The 26,240-nt window shown below is 47.4% G+C and overlaps 1 protein-coding gene across 2 annotated transcripts in view; it reads left to right on the top strand.

Annotated features, from left to right (window-relative positions):
- igf1ra (insulin-like growth factor 1a receptor) overlaps positions 1 to 26,240 on the top strand; it is a 217,633-nt gene that overhangs the window by 178,211 nt on the left and 13,182 nt on the right. For both annotated transcript variants that reach the window (XM_043680420.1, XM_043680421.1), the window contains 9 exons: positions 559 to 701; positions 4,350 to 4,512; positions 10,291 to 10,396; positions 12,323 to 12,393; positions 13,501 to 13,730; positions 15,763 to 15,873; positions 17,588 to 17,747; positions 19,616 to 19,745; positions 25,910 to 26,044. In XM_043680420.1, the coding sequence (XP_043536355.1) occupies positions 559 to 701; positions 4,350 to 4,512; positions 10,291 to 10,396; positions 12,323 to 12,393; positions 13,501 to 13,730; positions 15,763 to 15,873; positions 17,588 to 17,747; positions 19,616 to 19,745; positions 25,910 to 26,044 (1,249 nt within the window). The remainder of the gene's footprint in view (positions 1 to 558; positions 702 to 4,349; positions 4,513 to 10,290; positions 10,397 to 12,322; positions 12,394 to 13,500; positions 13,731 to 15,762; positions 15,874 to 17,587; positions 17,748 to 19,615; positions 19,746 to 25,909; positions 26,045 to 26,240) is intronic.

The following is a 26,240-nucleotide window of genomic DNA, read 5'->3' as shown; positions in this document are numbered from 1 at the left end:
TTTACAAAATTATGAGGGGCATGGATAGGATAAATAGACAAAGTCTTTTCCCTGGGGTCGGGGAGTCCAGAACTAGAGGGCATAGGTTTAGGGTGAGAAGGGAAAGATACAAAAGAGACCTAAAGGGCAACTTTTCAACGCAGAGGGTGGTATGTGTATGGAACGAGCTGCTAGAGGATGTGGTGGAGGCTGGTACAATTGTAACATTTAAGAGGCATTTGGATGGGTATATGAAGAGGAAGGGTTTGGAGGGATATGGGCTGGGTGTTGGCAGGTGGGACTTAGATTGGGTTGGGATATCTGGTCGGCATGGATGAGTTGGACTGAAGGGTCTGTTTCCATGCTGTACATCTCTATGACTCTATGACCTGGGTTTTGGGGGCTTTTGTGAGTTGACATGTGACAATAGCTGACAGTGGAACATTCACACGTGATCCTAGAAACCCACCACTTGTAGGTGCCGGTGAAGAACCCAAACAGAAAGCAAAGATGTTTATAGTGCACAAAACCTGAGGATAAAATTCTTTCCTTGCCCCTCTCTATCTCTCTCTCTCACAGAAAAAGCTGACAACATACCGGGTCCGGTCATGTGGGAACCCGGGGATGATGAGGTCAGCATTTACCTCAAATGGCCGGAGCCCCCCAGTCCAAACGGGTTGATCCTGATGTATGAAGTGAGGTACAGCCGCGGGGACAGTGAGGTAAGACAGCCCCATCAGGGACGGGTATGCCAAACACATACAGGCAGTGCCCCCCTGCCAGTGGCATCACTCTGTCCTCTCTCCTCATCTTTATTTAGGCTGCCACATTTTTAGTGGCAGAACATCCCTCAAAGTGAGCGTGTACAGAACGTTCCAGATGCTTGATGTGATCTTTCGGTGACGTTAGGAGATGCAGCCTCAGATAGAGGCAGGAGAGCAGCCATTTTATTCCTCAGACCTCCACTGTCTGAAAATGATGTGGACTTCACTCCATTCTGCCTTGTGTCCCAGCTCAGCCTTGAATGTATTTGATGGTTCATATTCCATGGCTCACCAGGAAACAAAATTTCAAAGACTGATGACGTCCCAAGGGAAGAAACCCCCACCCCCTCATCTCCACCTCAGATGAGAGACCCTTTACCTTGAAGCTGGGTCCTGTAGTTCTCGACTCGCTCACACGGAGATGGCATCTGTTCAGCATCCAATCTTGTCATGTTCCAATCAGAACGCCTCCCATTCTGCTAAACTCCAGGCAGGGTATACCCAACTGCACCAACTATTCCTCAGCATCCAAGCTTACCCACCTTTAAACCTCCATTGTCTCTTGGGGAAGTGACAGAGTTGCTCAATTTTGTTCAGCTCTGATTTTGGATTGGTGCTACTTTTGAGTTATTTATCTGCTTCTGTGTGCCATGCCTCTTGATGCACCAAGGCATCATGTCTGCTGAGAGACAAGGTCTTGTAGATGTGGCAGCGATAGAACCAGTCCTCTATCTGATGATAGAGTTGCGGTTGACCAGAGCACCCCTTGTTTATCTTCTGCTCAGTCCCTTGGGGGCCCAGTGGCTCTTCCAAATTCTCTTACTCGAGAAATCCGAGATGTCTGTAACTCACTGTGGTTTCACAGTGTGCAGGAGGTGCCATAGGCACCACCATTTGAGACGCATTGGCCAAGAATTTTAGCAAGTTGGTCTGGCTCAGGGTGTCTTGGTGGGCGGGGCCCAGTTACAGGATTCCTGGGTGACAGCATCTTCCTGGGCGAGGGTGGGGGTAGTGAGCTCATAAAATGGTCAGAGGGGACTGGGTTGGCATCTCCGCATAGTCGTTATGAAGCCAGTCCACCAACTTGGTATCTCCTGTTTTGTGACATATTTGGAAAAGTTCAGTGAAGTGAAAGTCCTTTTACTTGGCTGAACAGAGCCCCTCAGCAGAATGCTCTTGATGTGAGTGCTAGTTTATGATTAGTCAGCGTGCTGAGTCAGGCAGTGCTGACCCTTCCTAACACTTTATCATCTCAAGGGTGATGCTACAAAACGCACTCAGTCCTTTGGCTGTAGGTTTCTACACGATGCCTTCCTGTCATTCATCCGAAAATGCAAAATGAGCTGACTTACCCTACAGCTGTAGACCATTTTCACCCTCACTTGTTAGTTTGAAGTCAAAAGGATGTGTGTGCATCGGCCTTTCCTTGCTAAGTTTTCAGAGCTGCATTTGGAACCCCGTGAGGTAAGTTAGCAGTGGTTTTGCCTGAGAGTCATGTGTTTGGTGGTTAAAGACCCTTCCCAGAGATTTCAGGACATAATCTAGGCTGCCACATCTTTACTGCACTCCCTCAGGGATGCAGTGTCAATGGTGCCACCTTTTGGAGGATATTTTAAATGATGATCCTCCCTCCCATCCTGGATTTATAAGTTCCTCAGATATAAGCAGGCACGTCCCTGTTGACCAACACTTCCACATAGAATCCCTACTGTGTGGAAGCAAGCCATGCGGCCCACTGAGTCCACACCAACCATCTGAAGAGCCTCCCATCCATACCCCTATCCTTTCCCTGTAACCCCACATTTCCCTTGGCTAACCCACGTAGCCTGCATGTCCCTGGGCACAGTGGGCAATTTGGAATGGCCAATACACCCTGACCTGCACATCTTCGGACGGTGGGAGGAAACCGGAGCACCCGGGGGAAACCCACTCAAGACACGGGGAAAATGTGCAAACTCCACACAGACAGTGGCCCGAGGGTGGAATCGAACCAGAGTCCCTGGTGCTGTGAGGCGGCAGTGCTAACCACTGAGCCACCGTGCTGATCTCACAGCGAATGCATTCAGAAACAGATATAAATGGGGTGCTTGCACTGATGTGATCTCACTTTCAGGAAAAGTCCTTCACACGCAATCCGTGAAACTGCTCAAAGTGCAGTCATTACTGTTAAGTGCTTGGCAGCATCCAGAAAACATAACCTGATATTTTCCTTTATGTTAATGTTTCATTCCTATCTACTATCATTTCATTCTTTTAACTGATGGTGTTAAACATTGACCAGAAACTTGGTGGAAAATGTGCTTATTTTACTCCTCCAACACTGTGTGAAAATGCTCTCAATAAACATCCTTTAATTTAAAAAGAAATTAATGCAGTGATTGTTGGTTGACACTGAATGTTTTCCATTTGCCTGAATTCTTCATTATTCCCCTCTCCTCCCCAAACAAGAATAGCTGAGGCTGCACACTCCCAACTCAATAGACCTGAAGTGGGGTAAGGCTCGGAGTTTGAGGGAGTGCACAAGGAGAGGAGGCCAGGATGAGGTTGAGCATGTGGAGTTGGAGAATGGGAATGAGAATCAAACTCAAGAGAGTGGCATTTCAACATCCACGATACTGATTTAAGGCTAGCACAGTTGCATTGTGGAACTACGTACATTTCTGGTCATTATGCTATAGGAAGGATGTTATTAAACTAGAAAGGGCGTGATAAAGGTTTACAAGGATGTTACCAAGGCTGGAGGATTTGAGTTGTAAGGAGAGGCTGGGAATTTTTTTCCCCCTGGAGTGTAGGAGGCTCAGGGGTGACCTTATAGAGGTTTATAAAATCATGAGACACATAGATAAGGTGATTAGCCAAGATACGGGAGTCCAAAACTAGATGGCATAGGTTTACGGTAAGAGGGGAAAGATTTGAAAGAGACCAAAGGGGCAACGTTTTCACACAGAGGGTGGTGTGTGCATGGAACGAGTTGCCAGAGAAAGTGGTAGAGATGGGTACAATTACAACATCTGAGAGACATTTGAACATGAATAAGAAAGGTTTAGAGAGTTATGAAGGTAAATGGGACTCGTTTCAGTTTCGGAAGCCTGTTGGATAAATTGGACTGAAGGGTCTGTTTCAGTACTTTATGATGGTAAAAGGGCAAAAGAGGCACCCGGCAGGTGACGAACTATTGATTGATATCGTTGAGGTTTCCCAGTGCAAGATTCCCTCTGGTGAGGTTCTGTTTCTTACCTGAATACTGCATCCTTTCTTATCTTCAGACCCTCCTTTTATGGGTGGCATGGTGGCTCAGTGGTTAGCGCTGCTATCTCGCAGCGCCAGAGGCCCAGGTTCAATTCCTGCCTTGGGCAACTGTCTGTGTGGAGTTTGCACATTTTCCCGGTGGGTTTCTTCCCACAGTTGAAAGCTGTGCAGGTTAAGTGAATTGGCCATGCTAAATTTCCCATAGAGTTAGGTGCATTAGTCAGAGGGAGATAAAAGTGTAGGGGAATGGGTATGGGTGGGTGACTCTTCAGAGGGTTGGTGTGGACTTGTTGGGCTGAAGGGCCTGTTTCCATACTGTAGATAATCTAATCAGTGATGCCCTGTCATGTCCTACAGGTGCAGCAGGAGTGTGTTTCCAGGCAGAATTACAAGCTGCAGAGCGGTGGCTGTAAACTGGACCGACTGAGCCCTGGGAATTACACTGCGGAGGTGCGAGCCACCTCCCTCTCTGGCAATGGCTCCTGGACCGACCCGGTGATGTTCTATATAAAGGCAAAACGTAAGTCAAGAGCAAGCTTCTCATTAAAATGCTTCCATTCCAATAACCCCTCGCAGAGCAATTCACACTCAGTGAATAGATTTGAGATGTGAACAGCAAGAAAAGATCAACTTTCGGAATACTGCGTTCAATTCTGGTCTCCCTACTATAGGAAAGACGCTTCGAAAAGATTTACAAGGATGTTGTTAGGGTTGGAGGATTTGAGCTATAGGGAGAGGCTAAACAGGCTGGGGCTATTTTCCCTAGACCGTCGGAGGCTGAGGGGTGACCTTATAAATTCATGAAGCGCATGCATAGGGTGAATAACCAAGGTCTTTTCCCTGGGGTGGGGGAGTCCAGAACTAGAGGGCAAGGTTTAAAAGATTTAAGACCGTAAGACATAGGAGTGGAAGTAAGGCCATTCGGCCCATCGAGTCCACTCCGCCATTCACTTATGCCCGAAACGTCGATTCTCCTGTTCCTTGGATGCTGCCTGACCTGCTGCACTTTTTCAGCAACACATTTTCAGCTCTGGTCTCCAGCATCTGCAGTCCTCACTTTCTCCTTAGAGGGATATGGGCCAAATGCTGGCAAATGGGACTAGATGAATTTAGGATATCTGGTCAGCACAGATGTGTTGTACCAAAGGGTCTCTTTCTGTGCTGTACACCGCTATGACTCTGAATGAAGAGAGGAATCCTAATCAGGGTCTGGGAGAGCACCTTGTTCCTTCTGAAGTAGGGTGCTGGGGTCTCTGACTAAGCAAATAGAACCATCAGGCAACACCTTGGTTGAGAATTCTTGTGAAAGATAGCTAGTTACTTTTCAAGTTTCCCTTGTGTATTTATCTCTCGGATGTGATGTTGGAGCCTCTCCTTCATGACTGCTCTGAGCTGTTAGCCGAGAGTATGTGTCAAAGTCCTGTACTAGGACTTTAACCCACAGCTTTCTGACTCAGCAATGAGAAGGCTGCCTAATGAGTCACTTTGAAATTCCAGGGGACTGGGGGCTAAATGAGTAACTCCTTTGTTTAATGTTTGCATCTTGGGAGGTTTCAATGTCCAATATTGACTCCTGCTTTCCAGAGGACTGCAAGTAATTTGAATCCAGTCCAGAATGATAACTTGAAAGTTAGTCTTGTCCAACAGAGAAAGTTTCTGGTGAACCTACAAATAATGCCACTGTGGGCTGGTTACCTTGCTTAGAGAAAGAACAAGCCTTTTGTCTTTGTGGTAGTGTTCTGCCTCTGAGTCTGTCTTCTCCCCCACCATCTCCACCTTGGGACCATGCATATTCACATACAAACGGGTATGATGTGTGGTGAACTTTGACTCTTGTTGTGGGGCCTCCTGCCAGGTAGGACAATCAGCTGCTCACCAGTCATGGTTGCAGTCATGTGTGGGGTTTCAATGTTGTATCCTGTCAGTGTGTTCATTCACCTTGAGCCTCATGACACTATTCCCCAAGGGAGCAGCGTGAACATGGGAAAGGTGCAACTCCTGAGAGAGCTGACCTGGCAACTGATATGTCACCTCGGTGAAGACAAGTCAACTTGAAGTCTGAAAATTGCTATAGTGTTGAATGTCTTTAAATATTCCTTCACAGGATGTGGATATTGCTGGCTAGGCAGCATTTATTATCCATCCCTAATTGTCCAGAGGACAGTTAAGAGTCAGCCATATTGCTGTGGTCTAGAGTCGCATGTAGGCCAGACCAGGTGAGGATGGCCGATTTCCTTCCCTAAAGGACCTGAGTGAACCAGATGGGCTTTTGTAACAATTGACAGTGTTTACAAGGTCACCACAAGGGTAAATCTTAATATTCAGTTCAAATTCTACCATCTGTTACAATGGCATTTGACCCTGTAACTCCAAGCCTGAGGTTCTAGTTACTAGTCCAGTGACATTATCACTGCCTACCCATTTTGAGGGCATGGTGGTTCACTGGTTAGCCCTGCTGCCTCACAGCTCCAGACACCTGGGTTTGATTCCACCCTCAGGTAACTGTCTGTGTGGAGTTTGCACTTTCTCCCCGTGTCTGTTTGGGTTTCCTCCAGGCGCCCTGGTTTACTCCCATGGTCCAGAGCTGTGCAGGTTATTGTGGATTGATTGTGCTAAGTTGCCCATAGTGTCTAGGGATGTGTAGGTTAGGTCGGTTAGCCAAAGGAAATGTCGGGTTTCAGGGAAATGGTAGGGGGTGGATCTGGGTGGGATGGTCTTCAGAGGGTTGGTGTGAACTTGTTGGGCTGAATGACCTGTTTGCACAGTGGGGATTCTATTTGGCAGGCCTGCTCCTGATCTTCTGGAGGGTTTGTATCATTTGACCAAGGCTGTGGTGACTGTCCACAATCATTTGGAGAGGGGCAGGAAGGATAAGCAGGCAAAATGTTTGATCCTGACTGAAATCCGAATTCACAGGCTGGGTAGCTTATTACAGGTCCGATACGGCACGTCCACCCAACTGATTAGATTAGATTTACATGGTTAGATTCCCTACAGTATGGAAACAGGCCCTTCAGCCCAACAAGTCCACACCGACCCTCCGAAGAGTAATCCACCCAAGATCCATCCACCTACCCTATATTTACCCCTGACTAATGCACCTAACACTATGGGCAATTTTACCATGACCAGTTCACCTAACCAGCACATCTTTGGACTGTGGGAGGAATCCGGAGCAAGCCCATGCAGACACTGGGAGAGTGCGCAAATTCCACACAGTCATCTGAGGCGGGAATTGAACCTGGGTCCCTGGCGCTGTGAGGCAGCAGTGCTAACCACTGAGCCACCATGCTGCCCAGAATTGGAAGTGTGAGTCCTCTACATGTTTAGCACTTAACACCTAAGAAGTTTCTTTGCTGTTATTGAACCTGAAAAGTAAGATTCTTGTATTTTGGGGGGAACAAAAGAGATCTAATAGAAAAGAGGAGCAGGCTTAAAGGGCTGAATGGCCTCTTGTTGTGAGCTAGTAGCTGGATGAGGAGTGTTTTTGGTCAGTCGGTTATTTCAAGATCAGGCAACTTCAGTTTCCCCATTTATGGGTGGGTTGTGTTGTGCTGCACAGCTCTGGTTTGTTGTAGTTACTGCCTGTGTTATATCTTGGCTCGGTGGACAGCAAATGTCACCAGTCTGTCGCAATATCGGATTACGCTGTGATGTGGAGCCAGGAGAATAGGGAGCCCCAATGGGGCGAGTTCACACAAACTCTGATGGATGTGTTTTGCAGCATTCAGTTTGACTGGCTGCTGAAGGAGAAGACTTCTGCAACTGCTTTGATGTTGAAAAGTAAGCGTGTAGTGTTTCTGGTCTTAAAACCTCCGCCTCGGAGAGAAAGGCAGGAAATGCCATTGGAGATATAAAGCAAACTTTAGGCTTTGTGTGATCGTACCACAGCTAGAGTGAGCTTGAACCTCTTTTGACCCAGCTATTTATAATCATTGTTTTGGCCAAACCGTAGTTTCTCTCTTGATTGACCATTGTAAAGATATGATTGGAATTCAGAATAAACGGCGACCTCAGTGTGAACTCCAGCGAGCGAGGTCACAGGGCCTCAGGTCTGAGAGCTGGGCTCGTCTGGGACTGCGACCGGTGCGGCATTTAGCCCCCAGGGCACAGGAGGGGAAATATCCACAAAGCTCCTGTCCCCAACAGTTACCCAGACTCCCCAGCCAGAGGCGGTCATCGATTATCCTCCCACACCATTGACTTCACCTTCTCAGATTGTGCTGCACCTCATGGTTGACTAGTCTGCCAGCTGCTGATTGTCCCCATAGGCTGGGTGCTAAGGGACTGTTGGCTGGCACCTGTTGAATCGCACTCTGATAAGGGATTGGGTGCCTTCAGTTCGGGTTTGGATTATTATGGTAGAGTGCAGAAATGTCTCGAGTCTGAATCCAGAGAGAGTGAGCTCAGAAACCCAGCCTGACAATCCAGAGATTGTGAGCTCGAAACCTGATACACTGCGTTGAGATTTTGAGTTCGGTTTGGAAAGCAGAATTTGTAAATAAACTTGAAAAAGCACTGGTAGCAGGGAACATGATGAAGGGTTGTTGTAATAAAAGACATTTGATCTTTTGTTTGTTCTCATTGGTTTAAGAGGGCAAGTTTCCAATCTGGGTCTTTGTAACTCAGTTGACGTCATTAACTTTCAACTTTATTTAAATTTGCTTGTGGGATGTGGGAATCATTGTCAGTTACTTGCCTTAGCTCCAGACTGATTGATAAATGTTTTGAATCAACCTTTTCAGAGAAGTTATTACATACACCTGGAGCAGGTGGGACTGGGGCCCTGGCCTCCTGGCTCAGAGGTAACACAGGCTCAACCTCATAGATAGTATGGAAGCAGGCCATTCAGCCCATTGAGTCCACACTGACTCCCCAGACCACCACCCTCCCACCTGCCCATCTCTGTGACTCTGCATTCCCCATGGCTAACCCACTTCACTTGCACATCCCTGGAAGATAAACATAGAATCCCTACAGTGTGGAAACAGGCCATTTAGCCCAACAAGTCCATTCTGACCCTCTGAAGAGTAACCCTCCCAGACCCAGATCCATTCCCCTACTACTCTACACTTAACCCCTGTCTAAAGCACTTAATCTACACATTCCTTAAACACATGACCACTTCACCTGACCTGCACATCTTTGGACCGTGGGAGGAAACCAGAGCATCCGGAGGAAACCCATGCAGACACGGGGAGAATGTGCAAACTCCACACAGAGAGTCACCTGAGGTGGGAATCGAACCTGGGTTCCTGGCGCTGTGAGGCAGCAGTGCTAACCACTGAGCCACCATGCCGTTGTGGACACATGAGTAATTTATCATTGCCCATCCACCTATTGCCTTCCTCGAAGAACTACTAAACTAGTTTTGTTTTTAAACAGCAGTAAACACTCATTAAGCTAGCTTTTAATTCTGAATTTTATTGAGTTCAGATTTTGCCAACTGCCATGGTGGGATTTGAACCTATGGTCTCAGCATTAAACTGGGCTTTCTGGATTACTCGTCCCAGTGATAATACCACTGCATCCCCAGACTGTCCTCTGAAAAGGCCTGGCAAACTACTGAAAATGGAGTTATTTGTGGTGGCCCTTTGACATTCTTGCTCTGGCATAGATCAGTAACCTCAGGACCAGGGAGGGGTGATGAGGTGATGCTCACGTGTTGTGCAGTAAGAGGGCCATAAATCAACATCCAAATCATCTATCATCTATGAAATACTGCAGAATATTGTGAACGGGTTACAACAGAAATGAACACGACAGGAGCAAAGAATGTGATTCATCTCTTCCTTGGATGAACTTTAGTGATTGTCAGCTTGGCTCTAATCCTATATTAAGGAACCAGACACCAGGTCCAACAGATTTATTTAAAATCATAAGCTTTTGGAGCACTGCTGCTTCATCAAGTGAAGTCTTCATCTGATGAAAGAGCAGCACTGTGAAAGCTTGCGATTTCAAATATAGTTGGGCTATAACCTGGTGTCATGTGACCTGACCTGATCCACCCCAGTCCCAGCACCTCCACATCATGTTATAAGATTCAATTGAAGAGTGTTTGAATGCCCTTTGATTGTAGGAGGATGGGAAAGCTGGGGGAGGGGAGTGTGTCCACGGTTCTCACACCCCGTGAGTGAGTTGGGATTACAGTTGGCGGATATCGCTTGAGTGACTGCGCAGAGATGCCTGAAATCATGGCTGATTATTGAAGGCAATCTCTGCCTTCTGTTGGAGAGGAAATAACGATAAACGATAAACCAAGAAACTTTAATATTTCATTGTCAATCTGTCTCAACAGCACCTGGACCTGATAATCTTATGCAGCTGGTCATTGCTTTACCCATTGCGGTGATGTTGGTGATAATTAGTCTGGTGTTAATGCTGTATTTCTTCAACAAGAAGAGGTAAGGTCCACCTTGTTGTTACCTTGTCAGTGTTTAGTTGCGGTTTTTGGCTTTGGTCTAAGTTCGGGAGTCTGCCTCTGATATCGTCCCTGAGCACAGGATGCTGAGGGATAACCTTACAGAGCTTTATAAAATCAGGAGGGGCATGGATAGAGTGAATAGTCAAGGTCTTTTCCCCAGGGTAGGGGAGTCCAAAACCAGGTGGCATAGGTTTAAGGGGAGAGGGGCAGATTTAAAAGGGATCTAAGGGGCAATGTTTTCACACAGCGGGTGCTGTCTGTGTGGAATGAGCTGCCAGATGAACTGGTGGAGGTTGGTACAATTACAACATTTAAAAGGCACCTGGATGAGTACTTGAATAGGAAGGCTTTAGAGAGATATGGACCAAATACTGGCCAATGGGCTAGATTAATATCGGGTTCCTGGTTAGTATTGATGAGTTGGACCAAAGGGTCTGTTTCCATGCTGTACACCTCTATGACCCCTCTGTGTGCCCTTCTCTGACTCCCCCTGCACCTTCCTGCAGTTTAATCTCTGTGCCCAGCTACCTTTCCCTGCCTCTGGTACAATGGATCTGTGACCAGTGATGCATTTCAGCTAATCTGAACAAACCCGTAGTGTACATACTGATTACCCAACGTGTGGCCAAGCTTCTACTGTACTGTTTGCATTCTAGCACAGAGCGCCTCCAACACTGGTCCATAACCACACCCCCAACGATCTCACACGCACACTCACTCTCGCACGCAGGCTCTGTCTTGCAACACGCACACATCCCTAACCCACATGCATGCGCACAGTCACATACCGTGACACACACACGCGCGCGCACACAGTCTCGCATATACACAATCTCTCTCTCACACTCTCGCACGTGCACACACCTAACGAACTTGCATGCACACTGTCACATACCATGACACACAGTCTCACAGACACACATGCACACGCATTCACAATCTGCAACACACATTCCCAGCTCGGCGAACAGAACCACAACATACACAATCTCGCGTACATGCACGAACATGCTCCAGTTTCCTGCTCGTCTGTTTGAAGACGGTAATGATTGACATGGGCCCAGAATTTGTGAGGGTGATCACAGCAAGACGCGTGCTGCCACTCCTATTTAAAGTTGCCAGCAGCCTCTGATGTCCGCACACGTGTGGTAAATACAACGATCAGGAGTTGCTATCTGTCCTACACTGTTCCTCCGCAGTACAGTGGTGGTGCTGTCATGGCAGATGCCGTTAACACAGTGCTTGTTTTCCATGCAGTAAAGGTGCAGCAGCAGTTAAGTTGAACAGGTTGTTTGTAACCTTTCGTAGAATCATAGGATCCCTACAGTGTGGAAACAGGCCATTTGGCCCATTGAGTCCACACCGACCCTCCAAGGAGCATCCCACTCAGACCCACCTCTTTACTGCATTACTGCGTTTGCAATGGTTAACTCACCTAGCCTGCTCATCCCATGACACTCTGGGCAAAAACCTATTTATATTTTGATAATCTGGCCAGGGCAGGAACGGGTGCTTGTCTGTCTGTATTTTATCACTTTAACGTGCACCAAGGGAATTAGTGACATTTGTAACTGAGGGGAGTATTCAGTGTTCACGGGATCGCACTCACACCCGACACGTACTTTGTCTGTTTGAAGGTGGGATCGAGGCAATCAGCTGAGGATTTCTAGATACCACTCTTCCCTCTTGACCCTAACTGATCCTTTTAATCAAGATCCAATTATGATCATTGGTAGCGATTCCCACTCTAAGGGTTTTAGTTTTTAATGAAGAAATCTCTTGTTGGGGCCCTCTCCCAACATGAATGGATAGCATTGCCTGGTGTCTTTCAGTGTAAAAATATTTGACATTGTGATATTGCCTGCAGGTTTATTAACAAGTGTCTCTCTCTCTCTCTCTTGTGTAGAAATAGTGACAGACTTCCAAATGGAGTTCTATACGCCTCTGTGAACCCAGAGTATTTCAGTGCTGCGGACAGTGAGTATTGGGCGAAATCTAAAATTACACTGCTCCCCTCCTCTGAGTGAAGGCTTGGTGGTGGGTGAGTTGGGATTTGGGTGGTGGGGAGGGTGAGTGTCACAGGGCAACCACTAGATCAACTACCCTGAGAACATGAGCATACTTTCTCTCTTTCCCCCCACCCCGCACAGAGATTGCATTACCTGCTGTGCACTTCCTGTTTGCAGTTTAGATGTGTAACATCTAACATTTTGCTTTTGTGCAGGAGTAATGCATTTGACCGGCCTAGCTTGTTCCCCCCCCACCATTCTGTTAGGCTGTTTTGATCTCCACTTCCCTGGGCATACCCTCTGCCCACTGAATACCTGAATTAATTGTGGGCCAATGGGCACTGACGTCCTCCCTATTTTATGATGCCCAAATATGACTGTTTTTGAAACGTGGTCTCGAATGTTGTGAAATTTGCAGGAGTGCCAAGACAGTGTCTACTTCGGTCTGTTGAGTAGGTCTCCTTTTGATCAGAGAAGGTGAAGTCTTAATAGAGATGTTCAAACTTGTCTTTGTGGAGTAAGTAGGAGGACCATGTTTATATGGGCAGGAGTGATGGTAACCAGAGATTAAAGATGTTGGCAGGAAAATCAGAGGGGAGATAAGAGCTTCTGTTTTGCACAGTGTTGCAGTGATTCAGGGCCTTGTTTTTATTTGTTCAATCTTATATGACATGTGGGTATCGCTGGCAAGGCCTGATCTGTGTGGCCTCAGAGTGGCCTGCTCAGATATTTCAGAGGGCAGCGAAAAGTCACTCACGTTACTGTGGGTCTGGAGTTACGTGTAGGCAGGCCAGGTCAGGAGGCAATTTCTGTCCCTAAAGGACATTAGTGAACCAGCTGGATGCTTCATCAGTCGATGTTCTCATGAAACTTGCTGAAGGACAGGATGGATTGAGTGTTGTGAAAAGAAATAGGTGAATATTTAGAAAGATGCGGAGGTATGTGGGGAGATGGGAGGGTGACTCTTTTGAAAACCTAGAACAGCCATGATGGGCACAGGGCACCTTCCTGTAAGGTGTGGCTGCAGTGTTTGATTGGGCACTTTCCTGTGAAATGTCTTTGTTATTTGATCCAGTGTACGTGCCGGATGAGTGGGAGGTCCCACGCGAGAAGATCACCATGACCCGCGAATTGGGCCAAGGCTCCTTTGGGATGGTTTACGAGGGCGTTGCCAAGGGTGTGGTGAAGGGGGATCCGGAGACGAGAGTCGCCATCAAAACGGTCAATGAGTCAGCCACGATGCGCGAACGAATCGAGTTCCTCAATGAGGCATCGGTGATGAAAGAGTTCAATTGTCATCATGTGGTATGTATAAAGAGACCGAGATTCCAGACAACATTTCTCTGCTGAGCCCTGTAGTATCATGGAGGCAGTGTATTCCAAATTTGGATATATCAGGGGATAAGATTTTGAACAATATAACACTGGGGTACAGTACTGGTGGGGACAGGTCTGTCACTGTACAACACTGGGGTATAGTACTGGTGGGGACAGGTCTGTCACTGTATAACACTGGGGTACAGTACTGGTGGGGATAGGTCTGTCAACTATATAACACTGGGGTACAGTACTGGTGGGGGCAGGTCTGTCCCTGTATAACACTGGGGTACAGTACTGGTGGGGGCAGGTCTGTCGCTGTATAACACTGGGGTACAGTACTGGTGGAGGACAGGTCTGTTGCTGTATAACACTGGGGTACAGTACTGGTGGGGACAGGTCTGTCATTGTATAACACTGGGATACTGTACTGTTGGGGACAGGTCTGTCACTATAACACTGGGGTCCAGTACTATTGGGGACAGGTCTGTCGCTGTGTAACACTGGGGTACAGTACTATTGGGGACAGGTCTGTCGCTATATAACACTGGGGTACAGTACTGGTGGGGACAGGTCTGTCGCTATATAACACTGGGGTACAATACTAGTGGGGACAGGTCTGTCGCTGTATAACACTGGGGCACAATACTAGTGGGGACAGGTCTGTCGCTATATAACACTGGGGTACAATACTAGTGGGGACAGGTCTGTCACTGTATAACACTGGGGTGCAGTACTGGTGGGGACAGGTCTGTCGCTATATAACACTGGGGTACAGTACTATTGAGGACAGGTCTGTCACTGTATAACACTGGGGTACAGTACTACTGGGGACAGGTCTGTCGCTGTATAACACTGGGGTACAGTACTGGTGGGGACAGGGCTGTCGCTGTATAACACTGGGGTACAGTACTATTGGGGACAGGTCTGTCGCTGTATAACACTGGGGTACGATACTTGTGGGGACAGGTCTGTCACTGTATAACACTGGGGTATAGTACTATTGGGGACAGGTCTGTCACTGTATAACACTGGGGTACGATACTAGTGGGGACAGGCCTGTCACTGTATAACACTGGGGTGCAGTACTGGTGGGGACAGGTCTGTCGCTACATAACACTGGGGTACAATACTAGTGGGGACAGGTCTGTCGCTGTATAACACTGGGGTACAGTACTATTGGGGACAGGTCTGTCACTGTATAACACTGGGGTACAGTACTGGTGGGGACAGGTCTGTCGCTGTATAACACTGGGGTACAGTACTGGTGGGGACAGGTCTGTCGCTATATAACACTTGGTGGGGACAGGTCTGTCACTGTGTAACACTGGGGTACAGTACTGGTGGGGACAGGTCTGTCACTGTATAACACTGGGGTACGATACTAGTGGGGACAGGTCTGTCGCTATATAACACAGGGGTACAGTGCTGGTGGGGACAGGTCTGTCACTGTATAACACTGAGGTACAGTACTGTGGGGACAGATCTGTCACTGTATAACACTGGGGTACAGTACTGGTGGGCACAGGTCTGTCACTGTATAACACTGGGGTACAGTACTGGTGGGGACAGGTTTGTCGCTGAATAACTTTGGGGTACAGTTTTGGTGGGTGTGACTATAATGCTGGGGTATGGTACTGATGTAAAAGTGTCCTTTGCTTCATGATGAGTCGATTGTTTGACACCTCCTCCCTCATGCTTCCTTCTTTTGGAGTGGTAGTGGGGGTTAGTACAGTGATGTATTACTGCCAAAGGGTGACAGGAAGCAGGTCAGAAAGTGACATTTAGGCCATAATTGGCTCAGCCATAATCACTTTGAATGCCAGAATAGTCTTACCAAATAACTTGTTCCTGTTCCTTCCTTTTGGCTTTGTGTCTGTATCTGTACAGCAGTTGACTGATTTCAACACAACTTGCGTCTTCCATGTAATAAAATGTCCTAAGGTGTGTAATGTAATGTAATTTACTGTGTGGGAGGTGTGTTGGACCTGCCTGACTGTGTGTCCTGTGGATATCTCAGGTACGTCTGCTCGGTGTCGTGTCGCAAGGGCAGCCGACGTTGGTTATCATGGAGCTGATGACCCGTGGAGACCTGAAGAGCTACCTGCGGTCACTCCGACCTGATGCAGAGGTGAGTGACCCACAGACTGTTGAACCCCACCCAGTCACCCTTGAGCAATCGGGTGCAATTGGGAGTGGCCTAACTGCCCCAAAGTAGGCAGCATTCCTGAGCATCAGCCGACATGGGGTCTTGTTAAAATGTAATCATTAAAATAAATCCATTAATTTTCAGAATTCCTGTTTCCCCTGCTCTGTCCCTCCCTTATTGTTCTTTTGTCCAGTAAGTCAACCTTGGGAGCATCACCAGCAAAGCAACTTCTTGTTACCCTTCCTGTTCCTGTTGGGAAGGTGCTGGCCATGGTGAGCTGCTACCTTGAATCACTAGAGTCCAGACAGTCAAGTTTGTCTCCAGGTGCTTGGGAGATTCCCAAGTTTGGATGGTGTGTCCGTGAGTGGGGATCCTGGAATTGCTGGCATTTCCCATACAATTTTCACGGCAATAAATTCCCCAGCTCTTCTCCCAAGCTCCTTGTTGGAGCATTACTCTTAAATGAAAACAGAAAATGCTGGAAGCACTCAGCGTGTCTCTTAACATGTCAATCAGTGATTTGTTTTCAGCTGATGAGAGCTTGCAGACCTGCTGAATGTCTCCTGCCCCTTCTGCGAGCACCTGGATGGTTTCAATGGTCAACTGGGTTTTTGGCAAGAGTAGGGATTGAAAGACAAACAGCAGGAAGATTGATGTGTAACAAGTTGCTCCTCGTTCTTGGTCAGGGTGAGGAGTAGGTGCCTTATTTCCAAATCTTTCGCAGTGCTGCTATAAAGCAGTCAGTTCGGAGTCTGAGGCAATTGTCTGAGCTAAGGCCAGCACGGTGGCTCAGTGGTTAGCACTGCTGCCTCACAGTGCCAGGGTCATGGCCCGAGTCCAGACTCGAGCAACTACCTGTGTGGAGTTTGCACATTCTCCCTGTGTCTGCGTGGGTTTCCTCTGGATGCTCCGGTTTCCCCCCACAATCCAAAGATGTGTAGGTTAGGATGGATTGACCATGCTAAATTGCCCATAGTGTCCAGAGCTGTGCTGTTGGTTAGCCATGGGAAATGCAGGGTTACAGGGATGATGGGGTGGGGGGAGTGGGCCAGGGTGGGCTGCTTTTCGAAGGGTGAGTGTGGACTTGATGGGCTGAATGGCCTGCTTCCACACTGCAGGGGATTCTATGATTCAATTCTGCAAATCCTTCCATCATACTTTGCGAACATCCATTACCCGTCAGTAATTTCACCAGCAGTCTCCATTCAAAAGATGTCAGCTGTCTGTTGCTCTGCAGGACGGAGCCCTGCACTAAAACGCAGGTTTGTAGGTTCTGCCCCTGCTCTCAAACAGCCTGTTGGAATCTCATTTTCCAACACCATGCAAACCCTCTATATTGGAACAGCAGTGTAGTTGCAGAGCAATCGCTAGATGAGAACAGGCACTGTTTATACTCCAGCACAGGAAAGAGCAAGTCTGAAGCATGTCCGGGTGGTGTAGGGAGAGCTTTACCGTGCCCTGCATGGTGCAGTGGGCTAATGTTCTCCTTTCTCCTGAACTGACCTTTACTGAAGTGTGTAGCTCTGGGGGGAAAAGCCGGTGTTCTAACTCAACAACCCAGGCTTTCCAATTCCAGTTGGAGGTCGGTCCACTGTAACTAGATGTGCAGGAGCCAGTTGATACCGAGCTTGGGTTTAATACAAGGACAGACACTATGTTATTGGATGCTTCAGTTCTTCACTGGATCTTCCAACAGAATAACCCAGGCCAGCCACCTCCCACCCTGAAGAAGATGACCCAGATGGCAGGCGAGATTGCAGATGGCATGTCTTACCTCAACGCTAACAAGTTTGTCCACCGGGATCTGGCGGCCAGGAACTGCATGGTGGCTGAGGATTATACGGTGAAGATTGGAGGTGGGTTTTTCACATTGCAACAGCTGTGAATCCCTGGGTCATCTGACCCTTAAGTCCGGCCAGCAGCACTTTTGAGAAGCAGTATTTAACTGGGTTGTTTGTCTGTATTGCACTGTGTGGTGTTAGCTGTGATTTGGTTGGCAGTAACCCTGGCTCTGGGTCAGAAAGTTGCAGGTTCAAGCCCCACTCTAGAGACTGAACATAAGCTTCCAGTCTGCCCTGTCACTCAATAAGATCACGACTGACTTGTGGTCTCCTCCCCACTTCCCCAGAACCCTCAACTCCCTCGTCTGTCACAAAGACTTGGTTCTGTGACGCAGACTCCATCGCTTTCTGCAGAAGAGAATTGCACTGGCTTGCAGACCTTTGAAAAAAAGAAACCCACCTCGTTTCTGTCCTCAAACCCTCCTCACCTCTTTGTCTAAACCAGTGACCCTGGTTCGAATCGCCTATCCAGGAGGAAGCCTCCTTGTGTCCACCCTATTCTGTCCCCTCCGACTCCTATATTTGAATAGGATCTCTTCTCATTCTTCCAAATGCCAGTGGGTGTAGGCCTAACCCATTCAAATTTCCTTCATAAGATTAGTCATCTGTCCCAAGGATGAGTCAAGGGGAGGTGATGTGGTATTATCGTTAGATGATCAATGCAGAGACCAAGGTAATGTTCTGGGGACTTAGGATCCAATCTCACCACGGCAGATGATGGAATTTAAATTCAATAACAATCTGGAATTAAGAGTTTAATGATGACCATGAATCAATTGTCAGTAAAAAAAAAAACAACTGCCTCACTAATGGAATGAAATTGCCGTCCTTACCTGGTCTGACCTGCATGTGACTCCAGGCCCACAACAATGTGATTGACTCTGGGCATTTAGGGATGGGTAATAAATGCTGGCACAGCCAGAAATGCCTCATCCTGTAAATAAATGGGGGAAAAAAGTGAACATTCTCAACTTGAAACATAGGTACTACTCTGGGAGGGTCACTGAGGGAGTGCTGCACTGTCAGAGGGAGCTGTCTTTCCTTTGAGGTCCTGCCTGCTCCTGTCTCCTGGATGTTGGGCAAGAAATCGGACTCAACTGTTTACTCACCTCACAATTGTGCACATACAGGAGGCTCTGATCCAAAGCATGAGGTTGAAGTTCTGGGAACATGGGTTCAATTCCTGCCTCGTCAGGTCATAAAATCTGAAATCAACTTAAAACAAAATCTGGAATTAAAAAGCTAGTTTAAAAATGACCATGTGATCGCTGTCAATTTTTATCAAAAACGCATCTAGTCCACTAATGTTCTAAAGGGAAGGAAATCTGTCATCCTTACCTGGTCTGGCCTCCATCTGACTCCAGACCTGCAGCAACATGGTTGACTCTTTAGGGTTGGACATTAAATACTGACCTAGTCAGCGAGGCCCATATCCCAAGAACAAATTTATTAATTTTAAAAACGTGGACAAGCGAGGGATAGACCAAATGGGCAGTCAGTACCTGTCACTGACCCAGGCAGGATCTGCACAGGCGAAGGGTGTGGTGCTGGAAAAGCACAGTAGGTCAGGCAGCACCTGAGAAGCAGGAGAATCGATGTTTTGGGCCTAAGCCCGATTCCTGATGAAGGGCTTATGCCTGCAATGTTGATTCTCCTGCTCCTTGGATGCTGCCTGACCTGCTGCGCTTTTCCAGCATCTGAAGTCCTCCCTTTCCCTCAGGATCTGCACAGTGAGGAGAAGGTGATTGTTTGAACCAACGTCTATGCCATATCTCTTAAAATTATGTGAATAAAATTTGACTTTTCGAAGAGTAAACTTTTCTGGGCTCCGTTTGGTAGAAGTGAATCACTGAGACCACTCTGAAATGTTTGTCCTCCCACAGATTTCGGGATGACGCGTGACATCTACGAGACAGATTATTACCGGAAAGGAGGGAAGGGATTGCTGCCAGTCCGCTGGATGTCACCGGAATCACTGAAAGATGGCGTTTTCACCACCCACTCCGATGTCTGGTAAAGTCATCTTGTTGGTGTGCTTTGGTCAAGCTGAGAGAGTCGGCAAATATGCTGCCGATGCAGAGCAATGAAGAGAAATATGAGGTTTTTCACTGTGGGAGCAAGAACAAGGAGGCAGATTATTTTCCAAATGGTCAGAAGTTAAGAGAGAAGCATGTGCACTGAGGCCTGGTCTCCTTGTACACCAGCCGCTGAGAGTAAGGGTGCTGTAGGCGGTCAGGAAGGTAACTGGTAGGTCAGTCTTCATAGCGAGAGAATTCGAGTCCAGGAGCTGGGGTGTCTTGCTGCAGTTGTACAGGACCTTGGTGAGCCCACACCTGGAGTACTGTATGCAGTTTGGTCTCCTTATCCAAGGAAGGACAATGCAGCAGTTATCAGACTGATTTCTGGGATGGCAGAACTGATGCATGAGGAGAGGATGAATTGGTGAGGCCTCTATTCACTGGAGTCTAGAAAAAAGAGGGGGTATATCCTAGAAACCGATTGAGCTCTGACAGGACTAGCTAAGATAGATGCAGGAAGGATGTTCCAGATGATCGGAGGTGGGGGGAACAGTCTAAGGTCATGGGATAAACCATTTCGGGCTGATATGAGGGGAGGTTTCTTCACCCAGAGAGTGGGGAGCCTTTGGAAGTCTCTGCCACAGAAAGCTGTCAAGTCCAAAACATTGTATGATTTCAGGAAGAAGTTGGATGTAGCACTTGGGGCTAAAGGGATCAAAGGATCTGGGAGAAAAGAGGAACTAACTTTTGAGTTGAATGGTCAGCCATGATCACTGTGAACAACAGAGAGAGGCTCAAAGGGCCGAATGGCCTACTCCTGCTCCTCTTTGCTGTGTTTTACTTTCTCCTCAGCTTTAACTCTCAATTTACCATCTCTTCTCAAAGCCAGTCAGGCTGGTTGAGAAAGAATTCCCAAACTATTTACTGGAGCCGAAGCCTGCATTTTAAGTACACAAACATATTGCAAGCATTAAACATTGCGGTGTCTTTTCTGTAGATAACCAAGTTTTTTATTTATGTCAGCTGGTTGTTGCCCTGTGAATAATTCCCACAATGTTTGCAGTGGATTCCACAAACGCTGTTCCCTCTATGCTTTCCATGTTGTGGGCTGAAATCTCAAATGTTCAGAGGCGGTGCTGCCTGTGGGTAATCTTCCTCGTTTGTAATCTGCCCAGGATATCTTGCTGTGCTGATCCCAGAGCTTAGAGCACTTCTTTGCTCCCCTTCCCCCAGTGACGATGAACTCATTGAGAATTGATGGTTTCTCTTGAAGTTTGTCCCAAATTATTTTTCCGAGTTGATTTTATCGAAGACAAAATATAGTGCGTTACAGTCAGTGACGTCTGTCAGGTAGCCACTATTAGAGGAAGCACAACAGCCAATTTGTGCATAGCAAGATCCCACCGACAGTTATGTGATGTTGACCAATTAATTTTTTTTTTGTTCATGGGATGTAGGCAACAGTAGCTGGGCCCAGCATTTACTGCCCATCCCTAGTTGTCCCTTGGGAGGGTGGTGGTGAGCTGCCTTCCTGAACCGCTGCAGTGTACCTGCTGTAGATGGAATCGATAAAGTGTGGAGCTGGAAAAGGCACAGCGTCAGAGGAGCAGGAGAGTCGACGTTTCAGGTTGGAGCCTGAAATGTTGACTCCCCTGCTCCTCTGATGCTGCCTGACCTGCTGTACTTTTTCCAGCTCCACACTTTATCAGCTCTGACTTTCCAGCATCTGCAGTCCTCACTATCTCCAAGCTGCCGATGATGCTGACGGTGAGAGAGTTCCAGCTTTGTGATTTTCAGTGCAGAATAAAGAATGGCCAGGACACTATGGACACGCTCCTTGAACTAGTACCGTGGGGATCTCCTACATCCACCTGCAGAGTTAGACAGGGAGCCGGTTTAATGTCATTTGTGAAAACAGACACCTCCAACTGTGCAGTGCTGCAGCGACATCCTGGAGGAGGGAGCTGGAGGGCCATGAGACTGAGAACCTGCAGCCTCAGGAGAAAGCAGTCCCATTGTTATGGGTGGGAGGTTGCTGTGAGTTTTGCTTCCAAAGGTGACAAGTTTGAGGATGAACCCTGCCATTCTGTCAATGCCTACCTAACTTGCGCAAATCTTCCAGGGTAGCGGCTGTGGCATTGTGAACAAGGCTGGGGAGAGTGGTCTCCCTCTGTGGTTGGTTCACAATGTTCCTATTGACAGGAACCCTCGAAAACGCGGTGAAAATCTGCAGAATCCAACCCCTTCCCCTCCTCCCACTGGATATAAAATTACAGCAAAGTTTAGAAGCAACACCACAGGGATGGTTGTGTGGTGGTACTATCACTGGAATGGTGATACTGAGGTCCACGCTAATGCTTTTGTGGCATTTGGTTTAAATCCCACAACTGCAGCTGGTTTCAAAATCTGGAAGTATAAAGCCTCCATGACCGTGATTATGATTGTTGTAAAAACTTGGGCTTCAGGGAGTGACAGCTGCTGTCCTTACCTGGTCTGGTCTACTAGTGAGTCCAGACTTACTGGAGTAAGATCCACTCTCAACTGCTCTCTGAAATGGCCCAGAAAAGCTCACTTCAAGGGCATTTAGGGGTGGAACAGAATTGCAGTGATGCCCATTTCTCATGAAGAACAAAAACCGTTGAAGAACCAATTATTGGTCTTGAGCATTTAATGAAAAATATAGGAACAGGAGGAAGCCATTTAGTCCCTCAAGTCTGTTGCACCGCCATTCAATGGGATGCTGGCTGATCTCTGGCCTAACTTCAATACCTAGCTTTGGCCCAAATCTCTTAATACCTTTGCTTAACAAAAAATAAGTTAGCAGATTTAAAATTACTAACTGATCAGCATTCCCTGCTTTTTGTTGGAGAGTTCCAAACCTCTCCCACCTTTTGTATGTAGAAGTGCTTCCTAACACCTCTCCTGATTGCTCTGGCCCTAATTCTCAGACTAAACCCCTGGTTCTTGAGCCAGTGGAAATAGTTAATCTTTATCTACCACATTGTTTCCTGTTAACATAGAATCCCTACAGTGTGGGAACAGGTCATACAGCCCATTGAGTCCACACTGACCCTCCGAATATCCTGAAGATTTCAATCTTGAGAGAAAACAGGCCTTAGTTGTTACGTTTCTCCTCATAACGTAACCTCCTGAAATCCAGGTAAAGGTCTTGTGTACTCCCTGCAAAGTCAGTATACCCTTCCTAAAGTGCGGGGCCCAGATCTGCTCACAGTACTCACAGGTTGGAAAATATCTGCTAAAGTTGAAAAGTTCAGTGTAATTTTTAAATGGCCGTAAAATTGCTTTGAATCCTTTAGAGGATTCAGCCCTTGCGTTCTGGGGAAACGCTGCCTGAGCGAGCTACTCCAGGTGGGCTATCAAAGAGATGACCGGCCGACTGGGCTCCTACTGTGCTGTCACAGTTCCGAAGCTGTGTAGTGTTACGCGGAACCCACTCGGGATCAGCAGTTGGCATGGCCTTGAGAAAGTTTGGCTTTCAGATGAAATAGGGAGAGGACTTTGCCCTTCTTTGGAGGGAAGGAGTCAGTCATCACATTTAACTAGGTCATCGGTTTCCCAGCCCAACCTAGGTGTAAAGTTGAGTGGAATCTGACCTACCTTCCCTTCTGATCAGTAAACACCCCACCCCCTGCTCCAGAAAGGAAATGATGACTGCAGGAATTTATTCAAGGAGTTGCCGTCATATCAAGCATTCTGCTAATGGCAGGATGTGTTCAGGAGACACTCTAGTAAAGGAGACCCCAGGCTTGAACCTGCACCTCCGCAGCGGGTCATGACTCTCATTTGAAGTACACTTCTGCTGTCGAACTCCGTCTTGTTCTAGATTCTCTGGCAGCTCATTAGCTGCAGTTCCTGAATGTCCCAAATGAAGGAATAATGTGTCCTTTGTTTTTTTTTATTACCTGGATCTGCAGCCTTCTTTAAATGTTTAGAAGAATTGAAATAATCTTGTTAAAAACTGCTAGTTCAGCCTTTTCTCTTGTGCTTTCTTATCCTCAGCACAGGGAGAAAGTGAGGACTGCAGATGCTGGAGATCAGAGCTGAAAAATGTGTTGCTGGAAAAGCGCAGCAGGTCAGGCAGCATTCAAGGAGCAGGAGAATCGACGTTTCGAGCATAAGCCCTTCCTGAAAAAGGGCTTATGCCTGAAATGTTGATTCTTCTGCTCCTTGGATGCTGCCTGACCTGCTGCACTTTTCCAGCAACATATTTTTCAGCTCTTACCCTCAGCACAGTCTACATACAAAGTGTTTTTTTTCTTGAACGTGGCAAAGAAATTCGAGTCAAATTTCTAAACAAAAAAATGCATATAACTGCAGATACTGGAAATCTGAAATAGAAACCGAAATAGGTGGAGGAACTCCGCAGGTCTGGCAGCATCTGTGGAGAGAAAGTAGCATCGACCTTTGAGGAACAGCTGTGAAGCAGAGAGTCACTGGAACTGAAACGTTAACTCTGTTTCTCTGTCAACAGATGCTGCCAGACCTGCTGAGTTTCAGACAAATGTCTACCACCTCTGATCTATTGAGGGTATTGTCTCATTCCTGGAACATCATGCTCCAGAGCACCCAGCTCTCGTTGTGATCGTTCACAAACTGAATCAGAAATGGTAGCTACTCAACTAAGTAGGGCATCGCAGTCCATCCCAATGCTACCCTGCAGCTGCTATCCCCATACAAATGGTACAATGGCCCTGTAGAAGGCGATTGGTCAGTGAGGTTGGGTTGGGAGGCTGGTGAGATGGAAGCAGTTTTGCAGTGTTTTATCCCCTGGCTGCCCACTGCCCCTAGTCTTGGACTCTCCGTCAGGCGGACCGTTCCCGTGCTTCCATGTACCGGGGCAGATTGAGTGCAGACTCGAAGGACCATTGGATGCTGAATGTTTTCCATGATGTGTTCCTGGAACCTTGCAAGCTCCTGCTACCTAACCCCAGCAACTCTCGCAAGATGTTGTCTCCTTCTCAAGATTTCTGTTGAGCTTTGAGTGTTTTGAGTTGTCGTCAAGCAACATCTTAGTCATAGAGTCATACAGCGTGGAAATAGACCCTTCGGTCTTTGTCCCAGTAGCCTGCTCCTGGCCCATATCCCTCTAAATCTTTCCTATCCATGTACTTATCCAAATGTATTTTAACTTTTGGAACTGCACCTGCACCCCCCACTCCCTCTGACAGTTCATTCCACACACGAACCAGCCTCCGTGTGAAAGAAACCTGTCTCTTGGGTCCCTTTTAAATTTTCTCTTCTCACCGTAAACAAACGCCCCCAAGTTTTGAACTCCCCTACTCTAGGGAGAAGACCTTTGCTATTCAGCTCTTCTGTGCCTCTCATGATTTTATAAACCTCAATTAAAGCCGTCCCTCAACCTCCTCTGCTCCAGTGAGAGAAATCCCAGCCTCTCTGTATAACCTAAACCCTCCATTCCCAGTAACATCCTGGTAAATCTTTGAACTCTTTCCAATTTAGTAATGCCCTTCTATAGCAGGTGACGGTTGATGAATTTGCCATTTTGTTTGGAAATAAACACCTTGATTTTACAATACGGTCTGAGGATAATTTCAATTGGTTGCATTTTCAACGGAAAACCGTAACTAGCAATGTTTACGTAGCAGGTAAAAACAAGGACTGCAGATGCTGGAAACCAGAGTCTAGATTAGAGAGTGGTGCTGGAAAAGCACAGCAGGCCAGGCAGCATCCGAGGAGCAGGAAAATCGACGTCTCGGGCAAAAGCCCTTCATCAGGAATAGATCAGCCTCTATTCCTGATGACGGGCTTTTGCCTGAAACGTCGACTTTCCTGCTCCTCAGATGCTGCCTGGCCTGCTGTGCTTTTCCAGCACCACTCTAATGTTTACATAGCACTTTACTCGCGCTAACAGGTTCCGAGGAACTCAATGGGAGGGGTTCTCAGGTGTGTGATGGTTCACACAGGGAACAAGGAGGAGTTTGTGAGAGAGTTCCAGAGCTTGGGGCATCCATAGGGGAGAGAGAAGCTGCTGGAGTTGGGGTGAGGGACCTGTGCATTTAAACAGAGTTTGGTCGAACAAACTCAGAGAGGGTGCTGAACTGGTTTGACAAAGCTGAGAATCTTAAAGCAAGAGTGTGTAATGAGTGGGCGAATTATTTTGCTCTGTTGTGTTTGCAGGTCCTTTGGTGTTGTCCTCTGGGAGATTGCCACGCTGGCAGAGCAGCCTTACCAGGGGATGTCCAATGAGCAGGTTCTGCGGTTTGTGATGGAGGGTGGATTACTGGAGAGACCCGAATCGTGTGCAGACAGCCTGTAAGTTTAAACACTGCTGGGCAACACCTTAACACAACCGGCTGGTGTCAGCATTGAAATGTTAACGTCCAGTTTACAAGATCCACTACTACAACTCACAGCACTTCCTGTCTCTGTCCATCCTTTACACCCTTCTTTCATATTCTTTTCATCCCCTCCTCCCTCCCGCTCCCCCTTCTCCCTCCCGCCCCCCCGC

Source organism: Chiloscyllium plagiosum, chromosome 40 (genome assembly GCF_004010195.1).
Source record: "Chiloscyllium plagiosum isolate BGI_BamShark_2017 chromosome 40, ASM401019v2, whole genome shotgun sequence".
Classification (NCBI taxonomy): domain Eukaryota; kingdom Metazoa; phylum Chordata; class Chondrichthyes; order Orectolobiformes; family Hemiscylliidae; genus Chiloscyllium; species Chiloscyllium plagiosum.
This window is presented reverse-complemented; position numbering and strand designations above follow the sequence as displayed.